Here is a 25,912-nt window from a genome sequence, read left to right as displayed (position 1 = left end):
TTAGACTTGAAGCTACTGCCAGGGCCCAGGAGCCAGAGCTCCCGGGCTCCGAGGAGGGATTGGGGGCTCCCATCCCTGCTCCCCCCACTCGGTGAGTCACAGAGCGCTCCCTACATAGTCCTCGCGCGCCGCGGCACGTACCAAGGCGCGGCCGCAGGGGGAGGCGGCGCGATGGGGGTCCTCCCGGAGCCCTAGTGGCCCCGCAGCCGCGACCACAGGAGAGGTGTCCGGAAGCTGGAGGCTCGGCGGTGCAGGCGGGGGGGCGAGGCGGGCGGGATGGGCGCGCGGCGGCCCGCTCCCCGGGCACTGCGGGGGTGACTCTCCCCGCGTCGCACTTGGTACGCGCCAGCGGCGAGGCGAGGCCAGGCCCAGCCCGGGCGGTACAATAGGGTTGGGCCGGGGCCGGGACTGGGCCGGCGCGGGGCAGAGAGCAGGATCGCGGCCGGGCCATCAGACTCGGGGCGGCCGGCGACTCTGAGCCTCGCAGGCCCCAGCTGCGCCAGCCTCCGCCTTGCCCGGAGCGCCCCCCACTCCGACCGCTGCCGCCTGGGCGGGCTGGGCGTGATGTGCCGCGGGACCCCCGTCCTGGCCGCCGGCCGCCGCCGCCGCCGCCGCTGAGACCCCGCAAGACACCCCAGTGACGCTGCAGCCATGGAGAGCGGCCCACATGCGGAGCCGGGTGCCGGCGCGCCTCCAGGTAAGCCGGGGGCCACGCCGAGGCGCCGTGGGGGGAGATGGAGGGGCCTCGGGGAAGCCGAGGACAAGGCTGGCCCGCTGGGCGGGGACCCCTCCCCCTCCGCACCCTCGGCCCGCTGGAAGTTTAAAAATAAAGGTGCCGCGGCGGCGGCGGCTCGGGGTCACCGGTGCATCTTCTGACAGCTACCCCTTCCCCCAACCGGGCGCTGGGGCGCACTGGGCGGCGGGATCCGCGGGGACCCCGCGCCGGAGCCGTCGGGTGACCCTTCCGCCCAGCCCAGTGCCACCTCGACTTCCCCGCCCCCACCCCCTTCCATCCACCCGGCCCTGCAGAGCCTGCTCTCCTAGCGGGGCGGCAGCCCGCGCTCTACCCCCGTCGGCACGTGTGAGCCCAGCCTGGACGTGTGTGTGGAGGGTCCAGAGTCTCCGGCCTGGAGCCCTGCATACCGCAGCGGAGGCCCGGCGCCCCCCACGCCCAGGCCCCGGCTCAGACCTCGCCCCCACCCCATCCCTCCAGCTGCCGCGCAAAGGGCCTGTTGCTGCTGCCGGCGGGCGGGCGGCGGGCGGGCGGGAGGGGAGGGAGGGAAGGGGAGGTCTCGAGCGGCGGCTGCCAAGTAACCCGCCGGATAAAGGCGAGGGGGAGGGGGAGGCAGCATTGTTTGGGGCGAGGGCGGGAGCTGGGGAGTGGGCCGTCTCCCCTGCAGCCGGGCTTACTCTGGAGCCCACCCAGCCCGATGCGGGGGGGCGGGGGAAGGGGACAGGAAAATCTGCTCATCCCACTCATCCTCCTCCCCAGCCCCTCTGGGCCTCAGCCTCCCCCTGGAGAATGAGATGAAGGCTCCAGGCCTGCACTCCGGGGACCTACCCATCTTTCCTCGGCCTGAGGCTTCGGATACATACTTCCTTACACACACATACTCTCTCTTTCTCTCTCTCTCTCTCTTTCTCCAGGCCCCTGAGCATCAAAGCTCTCCCTCCCCTCACCCCACCAACCACCAGCGCCCTGGACTTCTGCAAATCCCATTCGGATCTGGGAGCAGCTGATGAGGGGGTGGGGACAGATTTCTGGTTGGGCCTGGCGTTGGAGGGAGGGATTTCTCTTTCTTTTTCTTCCTGGAAGGGGAGGGAAGAGCATGATTACTGAGTACCCAAGTTCTGTTCCCACTGAGTCAGGGGGGAGGTGGCCCCGACCGTACACCTCCATAGAGTCCTAGAACCTAATCCCCATGGGCCACCTCCCTGGCCCCTGGGGCGTGGGCCCAGGATGAGACAGTGTCTGTGGGTGCGGAGAGCCCAGGACAAGGTGGAGCCGCTTGGCCGTGGGTGGGCACCTCCCCATGCCAGTGTGGGTGCTTCTAGGGGGACCCTGTAGGCGTGGGAGCTGGAGGACGCAGAGGGGAGGCTATTAGACTGGTGTGATTCGGAAGGTTTGTAGGCTGTGCTGAAACAAGGGTGCTTGGGTCTGTCTTGGTTCTGCTGAGTCTGAGAAGCGACACGCAGCGAGGCCCAGCCTGGGTCCATTCTTTCTGGTGACTGGCCCTCTGCACCTGAGGGTCCCCATCACTGCTGTGTTCATCATATCCTGAATGGGGGTGGTGACTAGGCCGTAGATGAGGGCCTGAGTGGCTGGCTCCTTTATAATTAGGGACATGAGTGGGATGCCCGGACTGAGTATGAGGGAATGGGTGGGTGCTTGACTGTACTGGGAAGCGTGCCTGGGGCCTGTAGGAAGACCATTCTATGTCCCGGGGTCTGGATGGAGTAACACGAGAACCTGGATCATAATGTTGCCTGTTCCGTACACAGAAGGCAAAGGTGATAGAGGCGCCCCCTGAGCCAAGGGCTTCCTAGGAATAAAGGTCCTGCCTACTCCATGTGCCTGTGAGAGTCTGAGACATGGCTGCGAGGCTGAGTGCACGTGACACGATCCCTGCCCTGAGTTCCTTTTGCACAGGAGGCAGCCTGGGATAGGGGACAAGTGTGGCACCCGCTTTTGGGTCAGAACTGGGACGGAAACCCCAGCAAGCCATTTACTGGCAACTGGACTGGAGCAAGTGACTTGCCTGCTCCCCACACAGTTTATGCCCCTGAAAGATGGAGGCAGTGTTATCAATCTTGCGGGAATGAGGTCAAGTGAGGGTTAGAGATGAGGTACCCAAAGGGCCCTGGCACACAGACACCCCCAGGGCAGTGTTATCACCATAATTATGGTTATGCTCATTGGAACTGGTGCCAGCAGGGAGGTATGAAATACATATAGGGGAGGAGAGGAGAGGGCAGGAATTGGGAGTCAGTTTACTTAAGAGTGTAGACTCTAGAATCAAAGATTGTAAGTCTCCACTTCATAATTTATTACCGTGTGACCTCAGGTTAAGTTGCTTAACCTAAGTCTTCAATTTTCCCATCCATAAAATGAGAATAATGCTAGGAATTATTTCATAGAAACATTAGGGTCATTAAATTAGATGAGCACATAAACAGTTTTTCTAGGCCAGTGATGGCGAACCTATGACACGTGTGTCAGAGGTGACACACGAACTCAATTTTTTGGTTGGTTTTTCTTTGTTAAATGGCATTTAAATATATAAAATAAATATCAAAAATATAAGTCTTTGTTTTACTATGGTTGCAAATATCAAAAAATTTCTATATGTGACACAGCACCAGAGTTAAGTTAGGGTTTTTCAAAATGCTGACACGTCGAGCTCAAAAGGTTCGCCATCACTGGTCTAGGCCCTGGCACGTAGTTAGTGCTCAGTAAACACTATTAGTTTTCTTGTCGTTATTATTTTTAATTCCTTTGGAGGCCTGAGGAAGAGGTTAATTAGAACTTCAGGAGGTAAATGTGGGACAAGGCAAGGGGGGTAGGAGTTCTAGATGGACATGAGGCAGGGTGTGATGGGGCAGTGGGAGCAGGAGAGGACACGGGAGATGGTGCAGCCCCCATCCAGCACACCCATGCTTGCCATGTGCCAGCTTGCTGCTGGCTGTGCTGTCAGCAGAGAAGTGAATCAGACAGAGTCGCTACTGACCCGGTGTGGGAGGCAGATGTGTTCACTGCAGGGAAACCCGGGTGTAATGGTGCCACAGTGGCCAGAGGGCTCCACTTGTGGAAGGCTTCACAGAGGAGGAGGCATTTGAGGGGACCTGAAAGGATGAGTAGCCATTGGTGAGGCTGGCACGATGGTCCACATCTCTGCATACTGCAGCCACCCCCGTCAGTGCCAGCACCTCCCACTGATGGCTGGTGGGCCCAGTGATGAGGTCTCTAGTGAGCCTCTAATGTGTAGTCACGCAAATGCCAAGGAGAAAGAAAGGGCCCTAGGCCAGTTCACCCGCTTGCCCGCAGGATGGGCATCTGTTGTGAGTGGGGCCGGGCTGAGGGAGTGGAGAAGGGAGCTGAAAGCAGGCCCAGAATAGAAGTGGTGGCACTTGAGGGCAGTCAGGACAGGTCTCAGGCCTGACCTGGGCTGGAAGTTAGACTGCAAGCAGTTGGGAGCTGTGTCCTTGGGTCCCCCGCTGGGCCTTGGGGCCAGTGAGGGAGCCAAGGAGCCAGGCCCAGATAATGCAGCTTTGTTGACAGTGGCAGCTCTGCCTGGCACCCCGGGCACAGCCTTCAGCGGCTTCTCCATCACCTCTCAGCTGCCCCCATCAGCACTCCTTGCCACTTATGAGAGCAAATGTGGACCAGTAGACTCCCTGGTGAACCAACTTACCACCGACTCCTATCCATGAAGGGCCTTCTCTGTGCCTGGCACAGTGCTCAGCAGGTCACATGCATTGTCTCATTTGATCCTCAAAACGTAAGTGGAAACTAGCATTACCTCCATTTTGCAGATGAGGCTCAGAGAGGCAAAGTCACTTGTCTAAAGCTACACGGCTAGGACTCGAACCCAGGTCTGTCTGACTCAAAAGCCTGTGTACCGCACCTCTATGCTGAATGATCGTGGCCAAGCTAGCTGGTGACAGTCTGGCCACTTCCCTTGGATGACCTGTCTTCTGTGGGCATCTTGGTCTTGGGGACCCCATGGTCTTTCTTCTCTGGCAGGCAGAGGTAGAGCATGTGCCTCTCCCTCCCCCCACGGCCCCCCCAAGAACACACATCCTGCCAGGTTGGTGTCTGACCAGAGGAGGCCTTGGCCCTCGGCGGTGGTGACAGTCCAGCTAGTGGATCATCCTTAGGCCTTGGCCTAAGGCTGGGCCTCTGCCCTTAGCACCTAGGCCTCAGTGTGGCCGTCCTTGCCGTCCCTGCCGGGGCTGAGGGAGGGCCATGGTGGAGCTGGACTGCGGGATGGGGTCATTTCCTGCCGCCTAAAATAACAGGAAGTGGGTGCTCCTGATTGGAGGCTGGGAACAATGGCCGCCAACCCGGCCAGAGAGCTCCTTCAGCTCTGCAGTCTCAGTTGGGTTCCCGGCTTTATCATGCACAGAATCCCGTGGCCTGGCCCAGTGTCCTGCCACGGGTCTGTGGCCTCGGTCCTCAGGACCGCTAGAGCGGGCTGCCGCTCCGGCTTCCCTCCCTCAGGGCTGGCTCAGCCGGAAGTGAGGCTGCCCCTAAGGGCCTCTCTGTCCCAGCCCCACCGGCAGGCATCCCCCAGGGTTTGTCCTTCCTGCCTACCCCCATCCTCCCAGCAGACCTCTCCAGAAGGAGAGGAAGCCCAGGAGATTGCCCCTTAGGGTAGCAGAGTGAAAGTACAAACTGTCCCACCGATGCCTGTCCAAACCCCAGCTTTGCTACTCACCAGCTGTGTGACTTTAGCAAGTATCTCAACCTCTCTGAATAGATGTCCTCATTTGTAAAATGGAGTAATGTATCCACCGCATAGGACTGTGGTGAAGATGAAATGGACTGATGTGCTTAAAGTGTTCAGTGGTAACTGACACAGCATTAGCTGCTGCTACTGCTAACTGGACGTTCCCTGGGCCCAGATGGGCAAGGCAGAAGTGACCTGGATGTGGCTGTGTAAATATACTGGGGACATTGTGTCTTTGAGAGCTGTGTGGGTGTCTCTGAAGCACATGGAGGGGATCCCTGGCTCTGTGCGTGTGCGTGTGCATGTGCATGTGCATGTGTGTGTGAGCATGTGTGCATGTGTATGTGTGTGTGAGCACGTGCGTGTGCGTGTGTGTGTGTGTGTGTGTGTGTGTGTGTGTGTGTGAGAGAGAGAGAGAGAGAGAGAGAGAGAGAGAGAGAGGAATGTGCCTTGTCTCTTGCCATTGTGTGGGCTCTGTCCACATGGGGTGTTTCTCTCTGTGGTGTGTACTCTGTCTGTCTGTGTGTCTTTGCCCCTTTGTCGGCCTCACTGTCTTCATTTGTCTGGTCCAGTGCTACCACCTAAGGAGCTTCTGTGAGAGGCAGGAGGAGCTCTGGCTAGAGGTGCTGATCTCTGTCCCAATTCCTCTCTCTGCCTCATGCCTCTGCCTCCCCATGCGCTCCCCGCTCAGGGGTGCTATCTGTGCGCCCCCTCCCTGCCAGCTCTCCCTGGCTCTGCCCCCTGCAGGAGGGGCATTCTCTCCACCCTCTGCCCTGCTGCCTCACTTCCTGCCTCCTGGTGGCCAGCCTGGGCAGGAGCCTGCCTTCCCTGCATTCTTGCACTCTGAGCTCAGTGCCTGCGGGCCCCACCTGCACCCTTCACCCACCCTTCACCGTCTGGGGGAAACCTCCCTGGGGAACACCAAATCATTTCCTTCTTCAAGGAACACGCAGGAGCCTGAGGGAGGGGTGATGCCTATCAGCAACAGTGTGACATAAGGGCTTTGTCATCAGCCAGCTTGGATTTATATCCTGCCTCTGACACAGACATGAGCAATTCACGTAATCTGTCGATGTCAGTTTTCTTACCTGCAAATCGAGGGCCATCTAATTACTTCCCCTTTAGGGTTGTCGTAAGAATTAAGTGAGATGAGGGAGAGTGCCTAGTGTACGGTAGGGCTTCAATAAATTCATTTGTTTCCCTTCCTGGGCTTAGGAGCTGGCAGGGCATACACAGGGCTCTGATATGATCAAGATGTTAGGATTGGAGAGGCGAGGCTTTGGAGCAGCTCGGGGTTTGACTGTGTGCTGGCTAAGTAGCTTTCCGCAATTGTCCACCCATCTATCCATCCATTCATCTAGGTGTTCAATAAACAGACATAGAACTCCCTACTCCAGTGATGGCGAACCTTTTAGCTCGGCGTGTCAGCATTTTGAAAAACCCTAACTGAACTCTGGTGCCATGTGACATACAGAAATTTTTTGATATTTGCAACCATAGTAAAACAAAGATTTATATTTTTGATATTTATTTTATATATTTAAATGCCATTTAACAAAGAAAAATCAACCAAAAACATGAGTCCACGTGTCACCTCTGACACTTGTGTCATAGGTTCGCCATCACAGCCCTACTCTGTGCTGGGAAGGTGCTATATAAGGCATGGGACTGAGAGAAGGATCGAGACCCCCGTCTCTTCTCTCCACGAGCTCTCACACGGGCAGGGAGGCAAACAGAAAAGCCAGACTGAGTGATCATGTTGGGGAATATCTGGCCGGGCAGCAGTTGTTGGGGTGGGAGGAGAGAGGGACAAGAGGAAAGGACTGCCAGCTCCCAGGGGGTGGAGAAGGCGAGTCATGTGACAGGCCCTCTGAAGACTCGGCTGAGTCTTCTGCAGACCCCAGGGTCAGCCCTGCCTGGGGCTCTTGAGAAGACAAGCCTTGTTGACCCTATGACCAGCGCCTGCACCTTTGCCCTGTGAATTTGTGCCAGGAAAGAAATACAAACTGTCTGCCTCTTATCTAGTTCTTAACAAATACTTCTGGGAGATATCGATGTAGGCGAATAAAACTAACAGTGGCTAAAAGCCCACATTTTGACACAAACCAAACATAAAATGAAGGATCACATTTCAGGATCGACAATGGGGATAACCAGAACTTGGTTTAATCGTACCTTCTAGATAACTAACCAAGGAAATAATTTGGCTTAGTATCATTTGTTCCGATAACACTGTCCCAATGACATTTCGTTCGGGTTGGCATAATTCTGAGGAAAATATTTGTATTCCAGGTCAATAGTCCGCCAGGTCCAAAAAAGAATTCCAAAAGTCCTGTTTGCCTCTCGAGAATTCTTTCTTGTTGAGCTGCTGGAGTAAACACTCATTATTCTAGTAACTTCTACCTGAGTGCCTTTGTCCAGGGAACTGCCCAAACTCAACTGAGATGGAATTGCCTGTTGTTTTGCTTTCCTTCCAGAGTTCATTTCTTTGCAATAAATTGCCACCTGGATTGAGTCTTTGTTAAAGTAAAAGTCTCCTTCTCTATGCACCCGCTTTAGGCAAGGGTGACTTCCAATCTAGCACTTGATCCCCATTCAACAGCCTTTCATGACTGTCTCCAGGTACCTGGCGATGTGGTGTCTGCTGCTGCAGCAGTGAGCGAAGCAGACATGGCCCAGCCCTTGTAGGGCTGACAGTTTAAAAAGAACCACATGAGCCCTGACCGGTTTGGCTCAGTGGATAGAGCATCGGCCTGCGGACTGAAGGGTCCCAGGTTCAATTCTGGTCAAGGGCATGTACCTTGGTTGCGGGCACATCCCCAGTAGGGGGTGTGCAGGAGGCAGCTGATGGACGTTTCTCTCTCATTGATGTTTCTAACTATCTCTCTCCCTTCCTCTGTGTAAAAAATCAATAAAATATAATTTTAAAAAAATAAAATAAAAGGTCAGTATGGCTGGAGTGCAGAGAGCAAGTGGGTAGGTGACATGGAGTGCAGATTCAAAAGGTTGGGGGTAGTTGGCGATAAACTATGCCAGCCTTGCAGTTAGGGTTCAAGAATTTTATCTTTATGCCGAAACCGGTTTGGCTCAGTGGATAGAGCGTCGGCCTGCGGACTGAAGGGTCCCAGGTTCGATTCCGGTCAAGGGCATGTACCTGGGTTGCGGGCGCATCCCCAGTGGGAGATGTGCAGGAGGCAGCTGATCGATGTTTCTCCCTCATCGATGTTTCTAACTCTCTATCTCTCTCCATTCCTCTCTGTAAAAAATCAATAAAATATATTTAAAAAAAAAAAAAAAAAAAAAGAATTTTATCTTTATCTTCAGAGCAGCGGGAAGCCACTGGGAGGTTTCAGGTGGCAAGAGCACCCTGATCAGATTTGCATTTGGGAACAATTGCCCTGGCTGCTCTGTGGAGAGCAGAGTGAGAATGGATGCGGGAGAGCAGTGGGAGGACTTTGCAATCATCCAGGTGAGAGAGATGCTGATGATATCTGGCAGGGGGAGATCATCGATTTATTTATCCAACAGATAGTTGTGGAGCACCTGTGTGCCAGCGTCTTGGGGCCTTAGATCTAGAACGGCTAACAATACAGACACAAATGTGTCCCCTCGTGGAGGGTATCTTCTGCCAATGGAAGAGAGTGTCAAAATGGTGTTAATGTTGTGGAGAATAATAGAGTTGGAAAGAAGAAAGTACTGTTGGAGGGAAGGAGCCTCCACTGCAGTTTGTCATTTTATTTTATTTTATAAATATACTAGGGGCCCGGTGCACGAAATTCGTGCACTGGGTGTGTGTGGGGAGGGGAGTGTCCCTCAGTCCAGCCTGTCCCCTCTCACATACTGGGAGCCCTCAGGCGTTGACCCCCCATCACCTTCCAATCGCAGGATCGGCCCCTTGCCCAGGCCTGATGCCTCGGCCAGAGGCGTAGACCCCCATCACCCTCCAATCGCCTGATCGGCCCCTTGCCCAGGTGTCAGGCTTGGACAGGGGACCCCCATCTCCCCCTGATCACTGGCTCTGGCCCCCGCCCAGGCCTGAGGCCTCTGGCCCAGGAATCATGCCTGGGCAGGGGACCCCCATCTCCCTCTGATCGCTTGCTCCACCCCCCGCCCAAGCCTGATGCCTCTGACCCAGGCTTCAGGCCTGGGCAAGGGGACCATCATATCCCCCCAATCCCCGGCTCCGCCCCCCACCCAGGCCTGATGCCTCGGCCAGAGAAGTTGACCCTCATCACCCTCCGATCACCAATCACCGGATCAGCCCCTTGACCAGGCCTGAGGCCTCTGGCAGAGGTGTCAGTCCTGGGCAGGGCACCCCCAGCTCCCCGCGGTTGCAGGCTCCGCCCTGGCCCAGGCCTAACGCCTCTGGCCTAGGCGTCCGGCCCGGGCAGCGGGGACCCGCAGCTGTAGCGGCCCCGCGATCGTGGGCTCCGCTTTAGGCCCAGGCAAGGGACCCCTAGCTCCCGGGACTGCCAGCTTCGACCGTGTCCAGCTCCCATCGCTGGCTCCACCCCTACTTCCTGCTATCACTGGCCAGGGCGGCAAAGGCGCCTGATTCTCCGATCATGGCTGGGGGCCGCCTTTGCCCTGCCCCCCAGCTCTTAGCTCCCCCCTGGGTTTCCGATCACTGTCAGTGGCAGGGGGCTTCTTCCTGCTTTCCCTTTTGCCTCCCTGCATTGTGCCTACATATGCAAATTAACCACCATCTTGTTGGCAGTTAACTGCCAATCATAGTTGGCAGTTAATTTGCATATAGCCCTGATTAGCCAATGAAAAGGGTATCATCGTACACCAATTACCATTTTTCTCTTTTATTAGATAGGATTTTATTGAGTTTTTACAGAGAGGAAGGGAGAGGGACAGAGAGTTAGAAACATCGATGAGCGAGAAACATCGATCAGCTGCCTCCTGCACACTCCTACTGGGGATGTGCCCGCAACCAAGGTACACGCCCTTGACCGGAATCGAACCCGGGACCCTTGAGTCCTCAGGCCGACGCTCTATCCACTGAGCCAAACCGGTCAGGGCTGCAGTTTGTCATTTTAAATAGGGGGTCAGGGAAAGCGTCATTGAGAAGGGACACTGGAGTCAAGACCTGAAGAAGGAGATGAGGGAGTAAGACCTGCATAATCCGGGGGCAGAGGATTCTTGGCAGAGGGAACAGCAGGTGCGAAGCTCTGAGGCAGGAGTGTGCCTGGCACATTTAAGGAACAGTGGCTGGAATAGACTGAGCAGGGGCAAAGAGACAAGGTCTAAGAGGCAATGGGCTGGAGAGGGAGGATCCTGACAGGCCCCAGAGGCCATGTGATGCCTTTGATTTTTCCTCCCCGGCAGATGGGGCATCTTGGAGAATTCTGGCAGAGGAGTGATTTGATCTGACTTATTTTAAAACAGAATCACTTGCTGCTGTGTTGAGAAATGGCCGAAGGGGAACAAAGAGTAGCAGTGGGTGGGCTTTTATAGGGGATGGTAGTGGCTGAAACACTAGAAGTGAAGATAGTAAAAGCGATTGGATTCAGAATATATTTTGCACATTGAGCCAATAGAGATTTATTGAGAGATTAGATGTGGGATGTGAGACAAGAAAAGATTCTAAAATGACTCCAAGGGTTTTGACCTGAGAAACTGGAAGGACAGGGTTGCCATTGACTGAGGTGGGGAAAACGGGGGGTGGGGGCAGCGTTTGGGGGAGGGAATATCAGGAACTCAGTTCTGAATGTGTTAGATTTGGGGTGTCTGTAAGACATCCAGGGGTATGAAGTAGGGAGTTGCATGAGCGAAACTGGAACACAAGGGAGCGGTCTTGGCTGGAGAAGCAAATTTGGTTGTCAGCAGAGTGCTGGTATTTAAAGCTGTGAGTCTGGATGAGGTCACTGAGGGAGTGCGTGGAGACAGAAAGGAGATGAGGTCCTCCACTGAGCCCTGGGCCACTGGGCACTGACAGGTTAGCAAGCTAAGGAGGGATCAGCAAAGAACTCTGAAAAGTCATAGCCAGCAAGAGAGGGAAAATCAGGAGAGTATGTGTCTTGAAAGCCTAAGCAAGGAAGTGTTCAAGGAGCAGCAAGAACCCACTGTGTCAGATGTGGCTGATGGGTTAGATTGAACAATGTGGAGGTCACTGGAGACCTTGAGAAGAGCAGTGTCATGGAGCAATGGGAGTGGAGGCCTGACCCACCTGGGTTCTTGTGGCGGAGATGGGAAGAGATGGACAGATTCTATCGGGCGGGTGCCAGACACGATATACCTACTCACCATCGGTCCCAACAACTTGCTGAGGAAACAGGTTCGGGGTTTGCCCAAGGTCCCACAGCGGAGCTAGGATTCCCCACTCAGTCCTCTCCGACTCTAAGACCTTTCTACTCGGCTGCGTCAGACACCAGGTCCAGGTTATTCAAGCCTCCCTCTCGCCCTCCTCCCAGGTTCCCTTTACACGGCTTATCAGGACCTAGTTGGAGATTCTCTGTCTTGCCTGGTGGGTGTGATTTGCCTAGGTCTAGACAAACGTCCGCCTACGAGTTCTCCTTGCAACACCTGTAGCACGCACAGGTGCTAGGAGAATGGCAGCATACGGGCCTCACCCTCAGCCTTCAAGCTTAGTATTTACAAGCAAGCCAAGGCCTTTTGGCCCCAAACAGTTCTGGGTTCAAATGCTGCCCCATACTAGTTCTATGACCCTGGCAAATCTGCTCAGTGGGGTAAGCTTTGATTGTCTCATTGTATAATGGGGATCAGAATCTCTGCCTCTCAGAGTTCATGTGAAGATGCAGGATGGAGATACAGAGGGTCTAGCTCAGCTCCTGGTGGGTAGTAAGAACTCACTGAATAGTTCCCACTACAGTAAGTCCTCAACGCCGTCAACAGGTTCTGTGACTTTAAGTGAAACAACATACAAGGAGACCAATTTTACCATAGGCTAATTGATATAAACAAGAGTTAAGCTCCTGTGGTGCCTCATCAATATTATAGCAAAAGGATGTTGTATGAAACTACATTATTCCCGGACCTGCGGTAGTTTTGTTGCTGATGAGAGCTGGAAGGGAGTTTGCAGGTGGCCGGGAAATAGACCAGCCATGACCAGGCAGCCAGGAGCTGGCGCAGGGAGCGCTGGCTGGACTGGCATGGAGTCTCAGGGCTCTTGGGGAGACAGGGCCTCAGCTGAGGCTCTTGCCTGGAGCCCAGGAAGCTAAAAGGGGAGGAATGAGGGGAAAATAGTGTGAGCCTTACATAATTTCATTGTGTAACATCTATGACCTCATACTGCTTAAACAGAGGCAGGCTGGTGAAATGAGTAAGAGCATGGGTTCTGGTGACAGATGCTGGGTTCAAGTCCAGCCTCCGTCACTTACCAGCTGAGTAACCTCAAATCACTTTACTCAATGTCTCTTTGCTTTACTTTCCTCATCTGGACAAGAGAGATATTTATAGTGCCTCCTTCATAAGTATTTTCAGTGAGGACTAAACTAATGTGTAAAGTGCTTTCAATTTAGGAAGCTCTTGGGAAATATATATAAGCGTTAGTGGTTATTATTATCACTAACACTCCTCACAGTCCTGTGAGGTAGGTACTGTCTGCATTTTATAGAAGAGGAGCTGTGGCACAGAGAGGGTCTGTAACTAGCCCAAGGTCACACAGTTAGTGGGAAAGCCGGAATTCACATTCACATAGTCTGCCTTTACAGCCCATACTCAACCACGGGACACCTGCCTCCTCTAAAAAAGGCACCCCTCCCAAAGGCGGTACCTTGGGAGTCCCTGCACACACATTGCCACCCATAGGGATGGGGAGTTTGCCACCTCCCGGAAGGGCCAGAGTCCCCAGAAGAGAGAACCTAGTATAGTGAGGGCACCTAATCGGAGCAAGCAGTGCTTCCCTAGGTTCACCTTCCCGTGGACCCTGGCCCTGCCGCCTAAGCCCGGGTCAGTGGCTGTGTCCCCCACTGGTCCCTTCAGTGCCCAGTCGCAGCAGATGGCACTAGGGCTCAACACGCAGAGGCTTCTCTTCGGGAGCTTTGTAAGACCCATGGGGAAAGGGAGGGAAGTGCTGTTTCCTGGCACTTTACTGACATCCTGCTGGCTTGGGATCATTGCCCCATTTTACAGATATGAAAGCTGAGGCTTAGAGGAGTTGATTCACTTGCCCAAGGTTACCTGCCAGGGAAGCGGGCCCTCCCGTCCTGTCTTGGGATAATGACATCAGAATTGGGCCCTCAACTGACGCTGAGGCCTGTCTTTCAGCTGCCCCATAGTGTACATGTGCTCACATGTGTGCATACGCAGGTGCATACCAAGTCATGTGGCTTCCTGCCTTGGCTCTTTGGTATCTTGTACAGGGTCCCTGAAATACTAATGTCTTAAAAGAAGAAATCTGAGGGTGGTTGGAAAAGAAGAAAAGATTACAAAGTGGACATAGCTGGTTGCCCATCCAGTTGGGGATCCTACTTGTGCCCATGTTATATCCCTCCTCTTCTCCAGTCCCATGTGCCCAGCACTGACACCCTCTGAGAACCAGACCTGGGGTTGGGCACTGTGACCCTGAGGTAAAGCAGAAAGGTGAGGGAGGCAGACGAGGAAACCAGTCTTTACCATTTGGTGCGTCAATAAGTGCTACAAACTTCTCAGGTGTTTTTTTTTGTTGTTGTTTGTGGGATTTTTTTATTATTATTTTAGAGAGTGAAGAAGGGGGAAGGAAAGAAAGAGAGAAACGTTGCTTTGTTGTTCCACTAATCTACGTATTAATTGGTTGATTCTTGTATATGCCCTGGCTGGGGATCAAACCCACAACCTTGGTGTATCGGGGCGACACTCAAACCAACTGAGCTACCTGGGCCGGGCTCCTCCGTTTTTCCAACACACAGCCTGCTCCCTTCTGCCCTTTTGCAAACGCTCTTTTTGCCAGAACCCTCTCCTCCTGACTTTGCCAACTCTAGCTCATCCTTCAGAGCTCAGCTTCATTATTACTTCAGGAAACCCCCAAATGTAGGTTAACCGTCTCTGCTATGTTACCCCCGACAGAGTATTTATTCCTACTGTAACTGCCTGGCTCTTTGTCTGCCCTGCCCGAGGGTGGGACCATGGCTATTTTCTCACCATTATATCATTAGTGTCTGGAACAGTGCCTGGTACATAGAAGGAACTCAATGAACATGTTGGGTGAATGAATGAACAAGTCAGTTGGGCAAGGAAAGAGCTTCCAATTGAACTGATGGTGCAGATGTACTGTCTGACTCTCCTCTCTTGTGTTGGTGTTCCAGCTATGGCAGCCAGGACGCCCCCAGAGCCAAGACCTTCTCCAGAAGGTGATCCCTCTCCACCGCCGCCACCACCACCACCGATGTCAGCCCTGGTGCCCGACACTCCCCCAGACACCCCTCCCGCCATGAAGAATGCCACTAACTCTAAGCAGCTCCCACTGGAACCAGAGAGCCCCCCAGGGCCAGCAGGGCCTAGACCAGCCCCTCAGCAGGAAGAGTCCCCTTTCTCAGAAGCGAAGACCAGGGGACCCACCCCACCAGCCACAGGCCCACGGGATTCCAGGCCTCCTCGAAGGAGCAGCCAGCCATCTCCAACGACAGGGCCAGCCTCTGACAGCCCTTCTGCCAAGCAAGGTGTGTGTGATGTCCTTAGTCCTTGCCCAGACCCCTTAGCTCAGGGTCCCAGCCCTATTGACACCACCAGAGGGAATCTCTGCCCAGGAGGAGATGGGAAAGGGATGGGGTGAGGTCCTAGGGGGGAGGGCCCCCGAGGCTGACTATCCTTCGGAAGAGTCACTTGACCTAAATCTATTCTTGTTCCCTCTACTAAGATGCGAAGAAGGCAGGAGAGAGACACAAACTGGCAAAGGAGCGGCGAGAAGAGCGGGCCAAGTACCTGGGTGAGTGTTTAGGAAACATCATCATCTTCCTCAACATCCTCATCATCATCATTAATGCCCTATTAACATTAACACTTCTGGACACTTAATTATGTGGACTGTGCTGAGAGCAGTACCTGCATTATCCCAGCTGATGCTCTTAACCCATTTTGAGGACGAGGAAACTGAGGCTCAGAGAGATGAAATCATTTGCTGAAGTCACATAGCTCATGGAGTACCCACGATTCAGACCAGAGGCTCATGCTTTTAATCACAGCCCACAGAAATCAGTCCAACAGGCCCCAAAGTCAGACAGGGGTCTGGCTCTAAAGAACTCAATTGTTCTCAGTGCCAAGTGACTGTGAGGCCAGTGGGGGCGAACTAGGCCTCCCGTGCTAAGGCCTGAGCCCGTCAGCAGGAAACCCTTTAATTTGAGGGGGAGTCTGAGCGCAGAGGCACCTCCCCACCAAGCAGGCAGGAGAAGACCCAGCAGGGCCGGGTAACAGGGAAGGTCCTCCCTCTGCAGAACCCCTCACACCCCTTGGGGCCCCTTTCCCACAGCGGCCAAGAAGGCAGTGTGGCTGGAGAAGGAGGAGAAGGCGAAGGCCCTGCGGGAGAAGCAGCTGCAGGAGCGCCGCCGCCGGCTGGAGGAGCAGCGGCTCAAAGCCGAGCAGCGCCGAGCAGCTCTGGAGGAGCGGCAGCGGCAGAAGCTGGAGAAAAACAAGGTGCGTTTATGTTGACTTCTGGGCGTACCCATGTGCGCACACATCTGTACACTGGCTCAGTGTACACACGTCTGTGTTTGCACCTCTGCGTCACCTCTGTCTACATGGTCATATTTGTGTTCACACCTATCACTGGGTCTCTGTGGGTTTGCTATCTGGCCATCTGTGCAACTGCAGACATGGTGGGGTCAGTACTTGCCAAGGTGGGCACCTGTAACTGTGCTGTCAGACAGTATTTGTGTGTGTGTGCGTGTGTGTGTGTGTGTGTGTTTGCACGCTCGCGCATGCCCTGTGTGTGGGTGTTTGCATGCAGAGATGAGTCTGGGTTAGTGTGCTGAGCGCTACAGGTGAGGAGAGCCTTGGCTTGAGCATCAGTGAGGAAATGAAAGGAAAGCGTGGCCTGGCTCTGCCCATCGGCCTCAGGCTGAAAGGAAAACATTGCCTCAAGGTCAGGACCCGCAGTGCCAAGGGGACATGACCCCACCTGGGAGCCCCAGCAGGGAGAGTCCCACCCTGTGCTCGGAGAAACAGCTCATACGCTCAGGAAATGACTCAAGAACAGTGAAAAGCTCCCCAAGAACAAGGGATCTGCTGCAGACGGTCCTTAATCATAGCAAGGATTCCGTAACCTTGGTTACCTGCAATGAGTCAGAGAAAACTTCTGGGGAAGGGCACTGTCCCAGGAGAGAGAGGGCTCTTCCTCCCAGGTACAATGAAGGATTTTGAACCCAGACTTCCCTCTTCTCGCCCTCCCCACCAGGAGCGCTATGAAGCAGCCATCCAGCGGTCAGTGAAGAAAACATGGGCTGAAATCCGGCAGCAGCGCTGGTCCTGGGCAGGGGCCCTGCATCACAGCTCCCCGGGACGTAAGACCAGTGAGTGGGCTGGAGGGGCTGGTGGGTGGGTGGGTGGGCGAGGCTGGGACCTGAGGCGCGTGGGGGAAGGGAGCGGCTGCAGTGCAAGGACTGGCAGCTCCCTGCAGCAGGTAGGCCTTGCTTCGTGTGACTTGAGGCTTCTGGAATGGTCTGTGGACCAAATTGTCCCTTCTCAAGGACCTGCACTATCCAGTCAGAGATGGATTCTCTTCATTTGGTTTGCTCGTCAAACCTGTCATTTTAGGTTTAGCCTTCTTTGCTCCTGACAATTATTATTAGTTGATGATACGTAAAAGAGGACTCCAATGCCCTGTAGACACGGGATATTTAAAGAAAACTGTCTCGCGCCCCCCCACCCTCCCACCCCTTATGTACCTGTCTTGGAGGGTAGATTTTTGTCTCTGAGTTTCCTTCACGTAGGACCATCATGGATTTTGGTCTGATTCTTTGCTGGCATGTTTGGATATCTTTATGTAATGGCAGGGTTCAGTGTTTCCAGCTGTGTATCTTTTGGTGTATGTGCTCATGGATCTGGGCATTGTGTGTCTTAATATGTTTGCCTTGGTGTGTTCGTGGCCTTGTGGACCTTGGTGAGGACTCCCAAGTCAGACAGAATTGGGTTAGGACCCCAGCTCTGGCTCTTGTGGTGTGACCTCTAACTTCTCGATGTCTCACTTTCTTCATCTGTAAAATGGGGATAACAATACTACTTGCCTCCGAGGTTGTAGGTAGATGTTTGGGAGGATCAAGTGAGGTAACATATGTGTGGTGCCCAGCACAGTGCCTGGTACATGGTAAGCATCCAACAAATGTTAGCTGTTACAAATACCATAATTAAGTTGCTTCGATGTGTTCGTGCCTGTGTGCATCTGGGTCTGACATGCTATCTCTCAGTGTTTGTGTTTCTGTAACTGTGCATGTCTGCACACACGTGTGCATGCAGAAGTGCCTATCACTCTATATGCCTGTGCCTGCATGTCTTTTGTGTCTGTGTGAATATGTGGATTTGTGCAAATGACTGTGACTGTGGGTTCCTCTGTTTAGGAACGTCTCTGCATCGTCCCAGTGCGTGGGTGCTGTGGCCAGAGCGCCTTGGCTGGGCAGTGTCAGCAAGTGCAGTGCTGGGTGGCTGTGGGGGAGAGCTTGCAGCGCCCAGCCCTAGGGAATGGCTTCTGGGCCAGGAAGGCTGTAGTTTCTCTAGTTTTACTCCATCTCCTCCCTCTGTTCCTTCTCCGTCGGCTCCCCCAATACAGGTTGTCCCTGATCACCTACCCCAACCCTCCTCCCAGAGCCAAGTCTGCCTCCTCCTCCTCTTCCTAGCCTGCCCACTCCTCCCTTTCCCACCTGCCCGCGGAGCATCCTGCATGGAAGGCCTCAGTGTGCCCCGGCTCCTGTGTGGCCCGGCCCTAATGCCGTGTCTTTTCCCCTCTAGGTGGGAGCAGGTGCTCTGTGTCGGCAGTAAACCTGCCCAAACACGTGGACTCTATAATCAACAAGCGGCTCTCAAAGTCCTCTGCCACGCTCTGGAACTCCCCCAGTAGAAGTAAGAGAAGGCCCAGCCCTGCTCCCTCCAGAGTCCCTTGTAGCTCCCAACAAGCCTCCAGAGCTCAGCAAGGACCCCCGGTCCCCAGAGTCCTCACAGACGCTAGGTCTCCATCCCCACTCTACCCCTCCTGGGGTCTGTGCCCCTCGGGGGAGCCGGCATTTCGGTCTGGACCCTGAGGACAGAGATGTGCCCTGCAGGGAGGAGAACAGAGACAGAGGGCAGAGAGAGAGCCTGGCAGGGGCCTCGAGAGCAGGTGGGGGTGGGGGTGGGAACGGGCAGGCAGCCGCATCTCCAACCACAGCCAGCTGGCTGGGCCAGCCTCAGGCAGGTGGCCTTGCCCCGAGTACCAGACTAGCTTGGGTGCTATGTGTGTGGAGGGAGCCCCTTTTTCTGGCTCCACCCTAAAGGGTCCATGCAATCCTGCCCTCTCTACCTTAGAACCCCAGCCATGGTCGTGGCTGGCTCTAGAGCTGTGGCCAACCAGGGTGGCATGGCCCCTGCTTCTCACTGCCCTGGTGCTCACATGTGAAGGGCCATGGTAGGAGCTATTTATAAGTTTCTCCAGCTTTTATTTGGTTGCTCTGTTGCCTAGCAACCAAATCAGCTGTTGGACCAAACCCACCTGACTGAGACTTAAAAATAACTCAGCAGCTGAGGGGACAGAGGAGGGTGGCCCAGGGCAGCCAGCCCCCCTAGCAGCCTCACCCTGTCATGGGATGCGTAAAAGTTAGGACTCTCCTGAGTCAGAGGAGCACAAGGACCCTTACTGTCCCAAATCCTTGGGATCATGCCCCCCCAGCCCTCTGATGGCAGGAGGGAAAGGGCCCTACAGTGGGACCCTTACTGGCAGCTCCTTGCTAGACTCACAGGTCAGAGCCCTTCCATCTGCGGGGAGTGGTAGGAGCGGACCCTCATGCTATACAGCACTTTGCCCTGGAAAGTGTCTTGTTGCCTTGGTCTGCAGTGGGGGTCAGACTGAGGGCGAGGAGTGTGGCCAGGATAGAGCCCTCCTGGGGACACTCCTTGGGCTGCCCTGGGATGGTACCCGGCCACCCTCTTTACTTCTGTTTGTTCCCTGTGGCTCCCCTGCGGTAACCAGCTCCTCCTGGCATTCTCCCCCTAGATCGAAGCCTGCAGCTGAGCGCCTGGGAGAGCAGCATTGTGGACCGTCTCATGACGCCCACCCTCTCCTTCCTGGCACGGAGTCGCAGTGCAGTCACACTGCCCCGCAATGGCCGAGACCAGGGTAGGGGCAGCGGCCCTGGGAGAGCCCCCATGAGGGGCCGGGCAGTGGCCAGCCTCACGTGTGGGCCACATCCCAACCACACTCATCCTTCTGCAGCCGTGCCGGTGTGCCCGCGCTCGGCCTCTGCCAGTCCCCTGATGCCACCATGCAGCGCCCCCCGCAGCAGCACGCACCGCTGCACCCCCTCCTCCGGGGAGCGTGGGGAGCGCCGCAAGCCCAGCTCGATGGGCAGCCCCACCCCGGTCCACCGCAGGCCCCAGTCCTCACCGGTAAGTAGCCGTGCAGGTGGGCACAGGGAGCCCAGCTTGGGACTGTGGGCACCACTCACTTCTGTTCCCTGCTTCCCACTCTCCATCCCCTTCCTCACTAGGTGCAGAAAAAGGAGAAGAAGGACAAGGAGCGGGAAAACGAGAAGGAAAAGAGTGCCCTGGCCCGGGAGCGCAGCCTCAAGAAGCGTCAGTCACTGCCTGCCTCTCCACGCCCACGCCTCTCTGCTGGCGCGGCTTCTGAACTCAGGTGGGCACAGCCTGCATGTCACCAGGCCATTCATTTATTCATTCATTCATTCATAAATATTTGTTGGGCACCCACCTCTAGAATGAAAACTCCGTGAGGGCAGATTTTCTTTTCTTTTTATTTATTTATTTATTTTTAATATATTTTATCGATTTTTTTTACAGAGAGGAAGGGAGAGAGATAGAGAGTTAGAAACATCGATGAGAGAGAAACATCGATCAGCTGCCTCCTACACACTCCCTACTGGAGATGTGCCCGCAACCAAGGTACATGCCCTTGACCGGAATCGAACCCGGGACCTTTCAGTCCGCAGGCCGACGTTCCATCCACCGAGCCAAACCGGTTATGGCTATTTTTGAGTGTTTTGATCACTGAAGTACCTTAGCACCCAGAACAGTGCCTAGCACCTGGTAAGCTCTCAACAAATACTTACTGAGTGAATGAATGGACCTGCCAGGTACTGTTCTGGGTGCTAGGGACACTTTGGTGAGCCAAACCACGCCTCATTCTTGCTCTTATTAATCTTGCTGACTATTGGGGAAACAACGTTAATCAAATGAATGTGTAGCCCTAGCCGATGAAGTTCAGTTGGTTGAGCATGTCCCATGCACAAAGAGGTCCCCGTTCACTTCCCAGTCAGGGCACATGCCCAAGCTGTGGGCTTGATCTCCAGTAGGGGGCGTGCAGAAGGCAGCAGATCGATGTTTCTCTCCCTTCCTCTCTCTTTCTAAAAACATATATATAGCCATAACCGGTTTGGCTCAGTGGATAGAGCGTCGTGCTGCGGACTGAAAGGTCCCAGGTTCGATTCCGGTCAAGGGCATGTACCTTGGTTGCGGGCACATCCCCAGTAGGGGGTGTGCAGGAGGCAGCTGATCGATGTTTCTCTCTCATCGATGTTTCTAACTCTCTATCTCTCTCCCTTCCTCCCTGTAAAAAATTAATAAAAAAAAACAAAACATATATATATTTTTAAAAGAATATGTAATTGCAAACTGGGATATATACTCTCAAAGAAAATACTATGGTTATGTGAGAGCATATAAGGTGGGGGGGCTGGCCTCGCCTGGAAGGGGCAGTTCCCTAAGGAATGACATGCCCAGGGTGTGTATATGTATATGTGGACTCTGTGCCCTCCAGGCTTAACATTTCCCTTTTCTTTCAGTCCCAAATCTAAGGCCCGGCCATCCTCTCCCTCCACATCCTGGCACAGGCCTGCCTCTCCCTGCCCCAGCCCAGGGCCCAACCATGCTCTACCCCCAAAACCACCATCCCCTCGAGGCACCACTGCATCACCCAAGGGGCGGGTTCGGAGGAAGGATGAAGCAAAGGAGAACCCCAGTGCGGCAGGACCCGAGGACAAGAACCAGAACAAGGGCAAGGCCAGTGAAGAGAAGGAGCCTGCAGCCCTGGCCTCACCGGCACCCTCGCCTGTGCCCTCACCCACCCCAGCCCAGCCCCAGAAGGAGCAGCCCACAGCCGAGATCCCTGCAGGTGGGCATGAAGAGAGGAGGAGGAAGGGTGGGCAGGGCAAGAAAAGACAGCTTGCCCTGCGTGGGGGAGGTGGTCAGAGGTGTGGGCCCAGAGATGACTGCGGACTGGGTTTTGGAAGATAGGACCTTCAGCAGGTCATCCCAGGGCACAGGCCAGAGAAGAAGAGCTCATCTAAGTTGATGGCAGAAGTTGAATGGGTGGGTCACCCTGAGGTCCAGGAAGCAGGCATGCAGGGGTGCTGGAGGTGCCTGAGCTGACTCCTGGACCTTGTTTCCACTCCAGATACTGCTGTCCTGACCTCACCCCCAGCCCCGGCCCCCCCAGCGACCCCCAGCAAACCCATGGCCGGCACCACAGACCGCGAAGAGGCTACTCGGCTCCTGGCTGAGAAGCGGCGCCAGGCCCGGGAGCAGCGGGAGCGCGAGGAACAGGAGCGGAGGCTGCAGGCAGAAAGGGACAAGTGCGTGCACCCGTGGGACTGAGGGGGACGAAGGGGGCCCATATGGAGGCTGCTAAAGAAGCGCGGGACCGAGCACGAGTTTTCTTTGTCCCCCAGGCGAATGCGAGAGGAGCAGCTGGCTCGAGAGGCCGAGGCCCGGGCTGAGAGGGAGGCAGAGGCCCGGAGGCGGGAGGAGCAGGAGGCCCGAGAGAAGGCGCAGGCCGAGCAGGAAGAGCAGGAGCGGCTGCAGAAGCAGGTGCCCGGAAGGCGGGCAGGGCAGGGCTGGGCTGGGCTGGGCGCGGGCGCCTCCTGCTGGTGGGCCGAGGGCTGGCCTGGAAGGAGGGCTGGAGTCCAGCTGCTTAAAGCTCACTGGGGTCTTTGGCAGAAAGAGGAGGCCGAAGCCCGGTCCCGGGAGGAGGCAGAACGGCAGCGTCTGGAGCGGGAAAAACACTTCCAGCGCGAGGAGCAGGAGCGGCAGGAGCGCAAAAAGGTATTGGAGCCGGAGCCCTGGCTCCCGTGGGCGGGGCTCCGGTGGGCGGGGCTCCGGTGGGCGGGGCTTCTCGGGGCGGAGCCTTTCTGGGCCGGGTCCCTGTTTGGATTAATGGTACTGGTAGGATTACGGGAATGGGCGCTGCCTTGGACTTGTAAAGGGTAGGACACGAGGGTATTGGGGTGAGTTCTCGTCCCTGGCCTGTAAAGGACTGGTATGAGCTGGAAGGGCCCTGAGACCCCAGGCCTGGGGCTGGATGGTGGGAGGTTTAGGATTAGGGTGGCGCTTGGGCCTAACCGATGTGGGGCTTCCAAACAGCGTCTGGAGGAGATCATGAAGAGGACTCGGAAGTCAGAAGCTGCTGAAGCCAAGGTCAGGGTTCCCCAAAGGGCAGTGTAGGGAGTGGGGGTCGGGTGAGGAGGAGGCTGGGGAATAGCATTCAGGGTGGAGGAAGGAGGCTGAGGCAGGCTGCTCAGGCTCTCGGGTGGGGGTGGGAAGAATTCAGCACCTCAGTCAGGTGGGCCAGTACACCTTGAGTCTGATTGCTCTTCCTCTTCACAGCAAAAGCTGGAAAGAAAGGAGGCAAACACCAACAATTGTAGCCCAGGTAAAGGCCCTATTCCCCTCGCTCTGTCCCTTTCACCACCCATCATCATACCCCCTCCTCTCACCAGCCAGCAACTGATGGCCATTCCTTCCCTGTGATAGACCCTGTCAAAGCCGAAGACTCGCGGTCCTCAGGGCTGCAGAAGGAGGCTGTGCAGAAAGAGGAGCTGGCCCCCCAGGAGCCTCAGTGGAGGTACCAGCTCCCAATCCCAGGGTCCGGGCAGGAGTTGGGGGCGGGCTGGAGCTGTGGGGGTGCCTGGGCTGTCCTAGGTTGTGAGGTGCCTGATGAGTGTGTCCCTGCATCCACAGCCTGCCTAACAAGGAGTCCCTGGTGAATGGCCTGCAGCCTCCCTCAGCACACCAGGAGAATGGCTTCTCCCCCAAGGGACCCTCTGGTGAAAAGAGTCTGGGCCGAACGCCAGAGGCTCTCCTGCCCTTCGCAGAAGCAGAAGCCTTCCTCAAGAAAGCTGTGGTCCAGCCCCCACAGGTCACAGGTAGGGACCCCTGACTCCCAGGCCCACAGCCTTCCCTCCCAGCAGCCTTCCCAGGACTCCCCAGCCTTGCCAGAGGCCTTCTCACACTCCATGTGCCACCCCCAACCCTGGCTGGCCTGGCTTGGAGGCATAGTTTGCCTGACTGTTTCCCCTCCCGTTTTTTCCCCAGAAGTCCTTTAAGGGGTTGCCTTGGATCCAGGCACAGCTATGAGGGCTCCTCTGCATCATCTACCAGGATATCTGGGAAAGAAAGAGACAGAACAAAGCCGGAAGTGGCCTGGGCCCCTGGGGGTGGGTCCTCTGTTATTTTTAATCAGCACCTTATAGACTGTTGTCTCTGGCTGGAGCCAGGCCCTGCCCCTCAGTGCATTTGTGTGCTCACACGCGCGGAAACCTCCCACACACACATACACTCACAGCCTCTCTGGCCTCCTTCCTTGGGGAAGGGCCACCTGTAGTATTTGCCTTGGTTTGGTGGGGTACAGTGGATGTGAATACTGTAAATAGCTTGTGCTCAGACTCCTCTGCCTAGAGGGGGCGGGTGCAGGAGGCAGACCCTCCCAAGACTCCCTGGGGAGATCTTCCTCTCTATTTAACTGTAACTGAGGGGGAACCCAGGTTTGGGGATGGGGCCACAGGATGCTGGTTGCTTTAGGGGTACCCATGCCCCTGCCCTCGCCTGGAATCAGTGTTATTGCATCTGATCAAACTTCTCCAGAAATAAAGTGAGAATAATCCTGCCAGTCCTGTCTATCCTTGGGGCTGGTGGTGGGGGTGGCAGGTGACCTCCCGAGTTCTAAGAAGAACTTAAGGAGCCAGGGCCTGTGGATATCTACTCCTGCCTGACGGTAGTCCTAGTGGCCTTCCACTTTCGTCATGAATTCATTCATTTATTCATTCACAAGGATGGTTGTACCTGCTCTGTCCCAGGCAGTGGGTTACATGCTGGGGATACAGTAGTAGGAAAAGATGTAGCCTTTCTCCGCAGGGAGCAGGTGAGTGTGGTGGACACTGAGTTGCCAACTCAGCATCCATTCCCATCCCCACTTCCTTATTCCAAACAGAATCCTGACTTTGTTCAGGTGGCCATCTTCCTCCTGGATCCCACTCTGCTCCAGTGGACCCTAGCCCCAGGGTGAACCATGCTTGTAATGAGCCAAAACTGGTGGTCCCAATGCCCTCGTGTGCGATGGTTTAGGTATGGGCATGTGACACAATTCCAGCCACAGACATAAAGAATAGCCTTCCAAAAAAAGAAAAAGGAAGAATAGCCTTCCAAAAAAAGAAAAAGGAAGAAAAGCCTTCTGGGCTTCTAGGAGAGGCTTCCTCACCTTTATTTATTTGGTTTGGGTTTTTTAAATTATTTTTTTAATCCTCACCCAAGGATATTTTTCCATTGATTTTTAGGGAGAGTGGGAGAGGGAAAGACAGAGAGAAATATTGATGCGAGAGAAACATCAATTGGTTGCCTCCTGCACAAGCCCTGCCCAGGGCCTGGGCTGGGGAAGAGCCTGCAACCAAGGTACCTGCCCTTGACCGGAATTGAACCCTGGACCCTTTGGTCAGCAGGCTGATGCTCTATCCAGTGAGCTAAACCAGCTAGGACTTCCTCACTTTTAAAAACGATTTCGTGCCGTAACCGATTTGGCTCAGTGGATAGAGCGTCGGCCTGCGGACTCAAGGGTCCCAGGTTCGATTCCAGTCAAGAGCATGTACCTTGGTTGTGGGCACATCCCCAGTAGGAGGTGTGCAGGAGGCGGCTGATCGATGTTTCTCTCTCATCGATGTTTCTGACTCTCTATCCCCCTCCCTTCCTCTCTGTAAAAAATCAATAAAATATATATTTTAAAAAAAACAAAAACGATTTTGTGTTAGCCAGCCTCGGTTGACCCTTCAGTGTCCCCACCTCCTAGTGTTCACACCCTGTGTAGTCCCTTCCATGCTGTACCAGTGTTGGGCTGAGTGACTGACAGAAAACAACAGAAGTGATGGGTGTCCCACCCAAGATTTGGTCATTAAAGACACCACAGCTTCTGTCCTGGTGGCTATCAGTCTTGGATCACTCCCTCTGGAGGAAGGCAGTTGGTACATCATGGCAGCCTAGTGGAGAAACCCGATCAAGGGACCGAAGCCCCCTGCCAATGGCCACGCGAATAAGCGTGGAAGCGGGTTCTCCAGCCC

General features: G+C 55.1%; 1 protein-coding gene across 7 annotated transcripts; it reads left to right on the top strand.

Annotated features, from left to right (window-relative positions):
* Window positions 1–374: 374 nt before the first annotated feature.
* On the top strand, window positions 375–24,474 carry MAP7D1 (MAP7 domain containing 1). 7 transcript variants are annotated; one of them, XM_059690184.1, is made up of 18 exons: window positions 376–697; window positions 14,702–15,055; window positions 15,253–15,321; window positions 15,862–16,025; window positions 16,786–16,900; window positions 18,333–18,443; window positions 19,570–19,692; window positions 19,789–19,961; window positions 20,063–20,208; window positions 21,374–21,702; window positions 21,985–22,162; window positions 22,259–22,397; window positions 22,527–22,631; window positions 22,950–23,003; window positions 23,193–23,238; window positions 23,340–23,430; window positions 23,547–23,731; window positions 23,901–24,474. In XM_059690184.1, the coding sequence occupies exons 1-18, from the start codon at window positions 652–654 to the stop codon at window positions 23,909–23,911; spliced, it is 2,439 nt and encodes an 812-aa protein (XP_059546167.1). In that variant the 5' UTR covers window positions 376–651; the 3' UTR covers window positions 23,912–24,474. The 7 variants fall into 7 exon arrangements, with proteins under 7 accessions (XP_059546166.1, XP_059546165.1, XP_059546169.1 ...); XM_059690183.1 differs by having other exon boundaries at window positions 375–697; window positions 16,786–16,891; window positions 19,570–19,961; XM_059690182.1 differs by having other exon boundaries at window positions 375–697; window positions 19,570–19,961.
* Window positions 24,475–25,912: the final 1,438 nt, after the last annotated feature.

This window comes from Myotis daubentonii, chromosome 3, assembly GCF_963259705.1.
Source record: "Myotis daubentonii chromosome 3, mMyoDau2.1, whole genome shotgun sequence".
Taxonomy (NCBI): domain Eukaryota; kingdom Metazoa; phylum Chordata; class Mammalia; order Chiroptera; family Vespertilionidae; genus Myotis; species Myotis daubentonii.
This window is presented reverse-complemented; position numbering and strand designations above follow the sequence as displayed.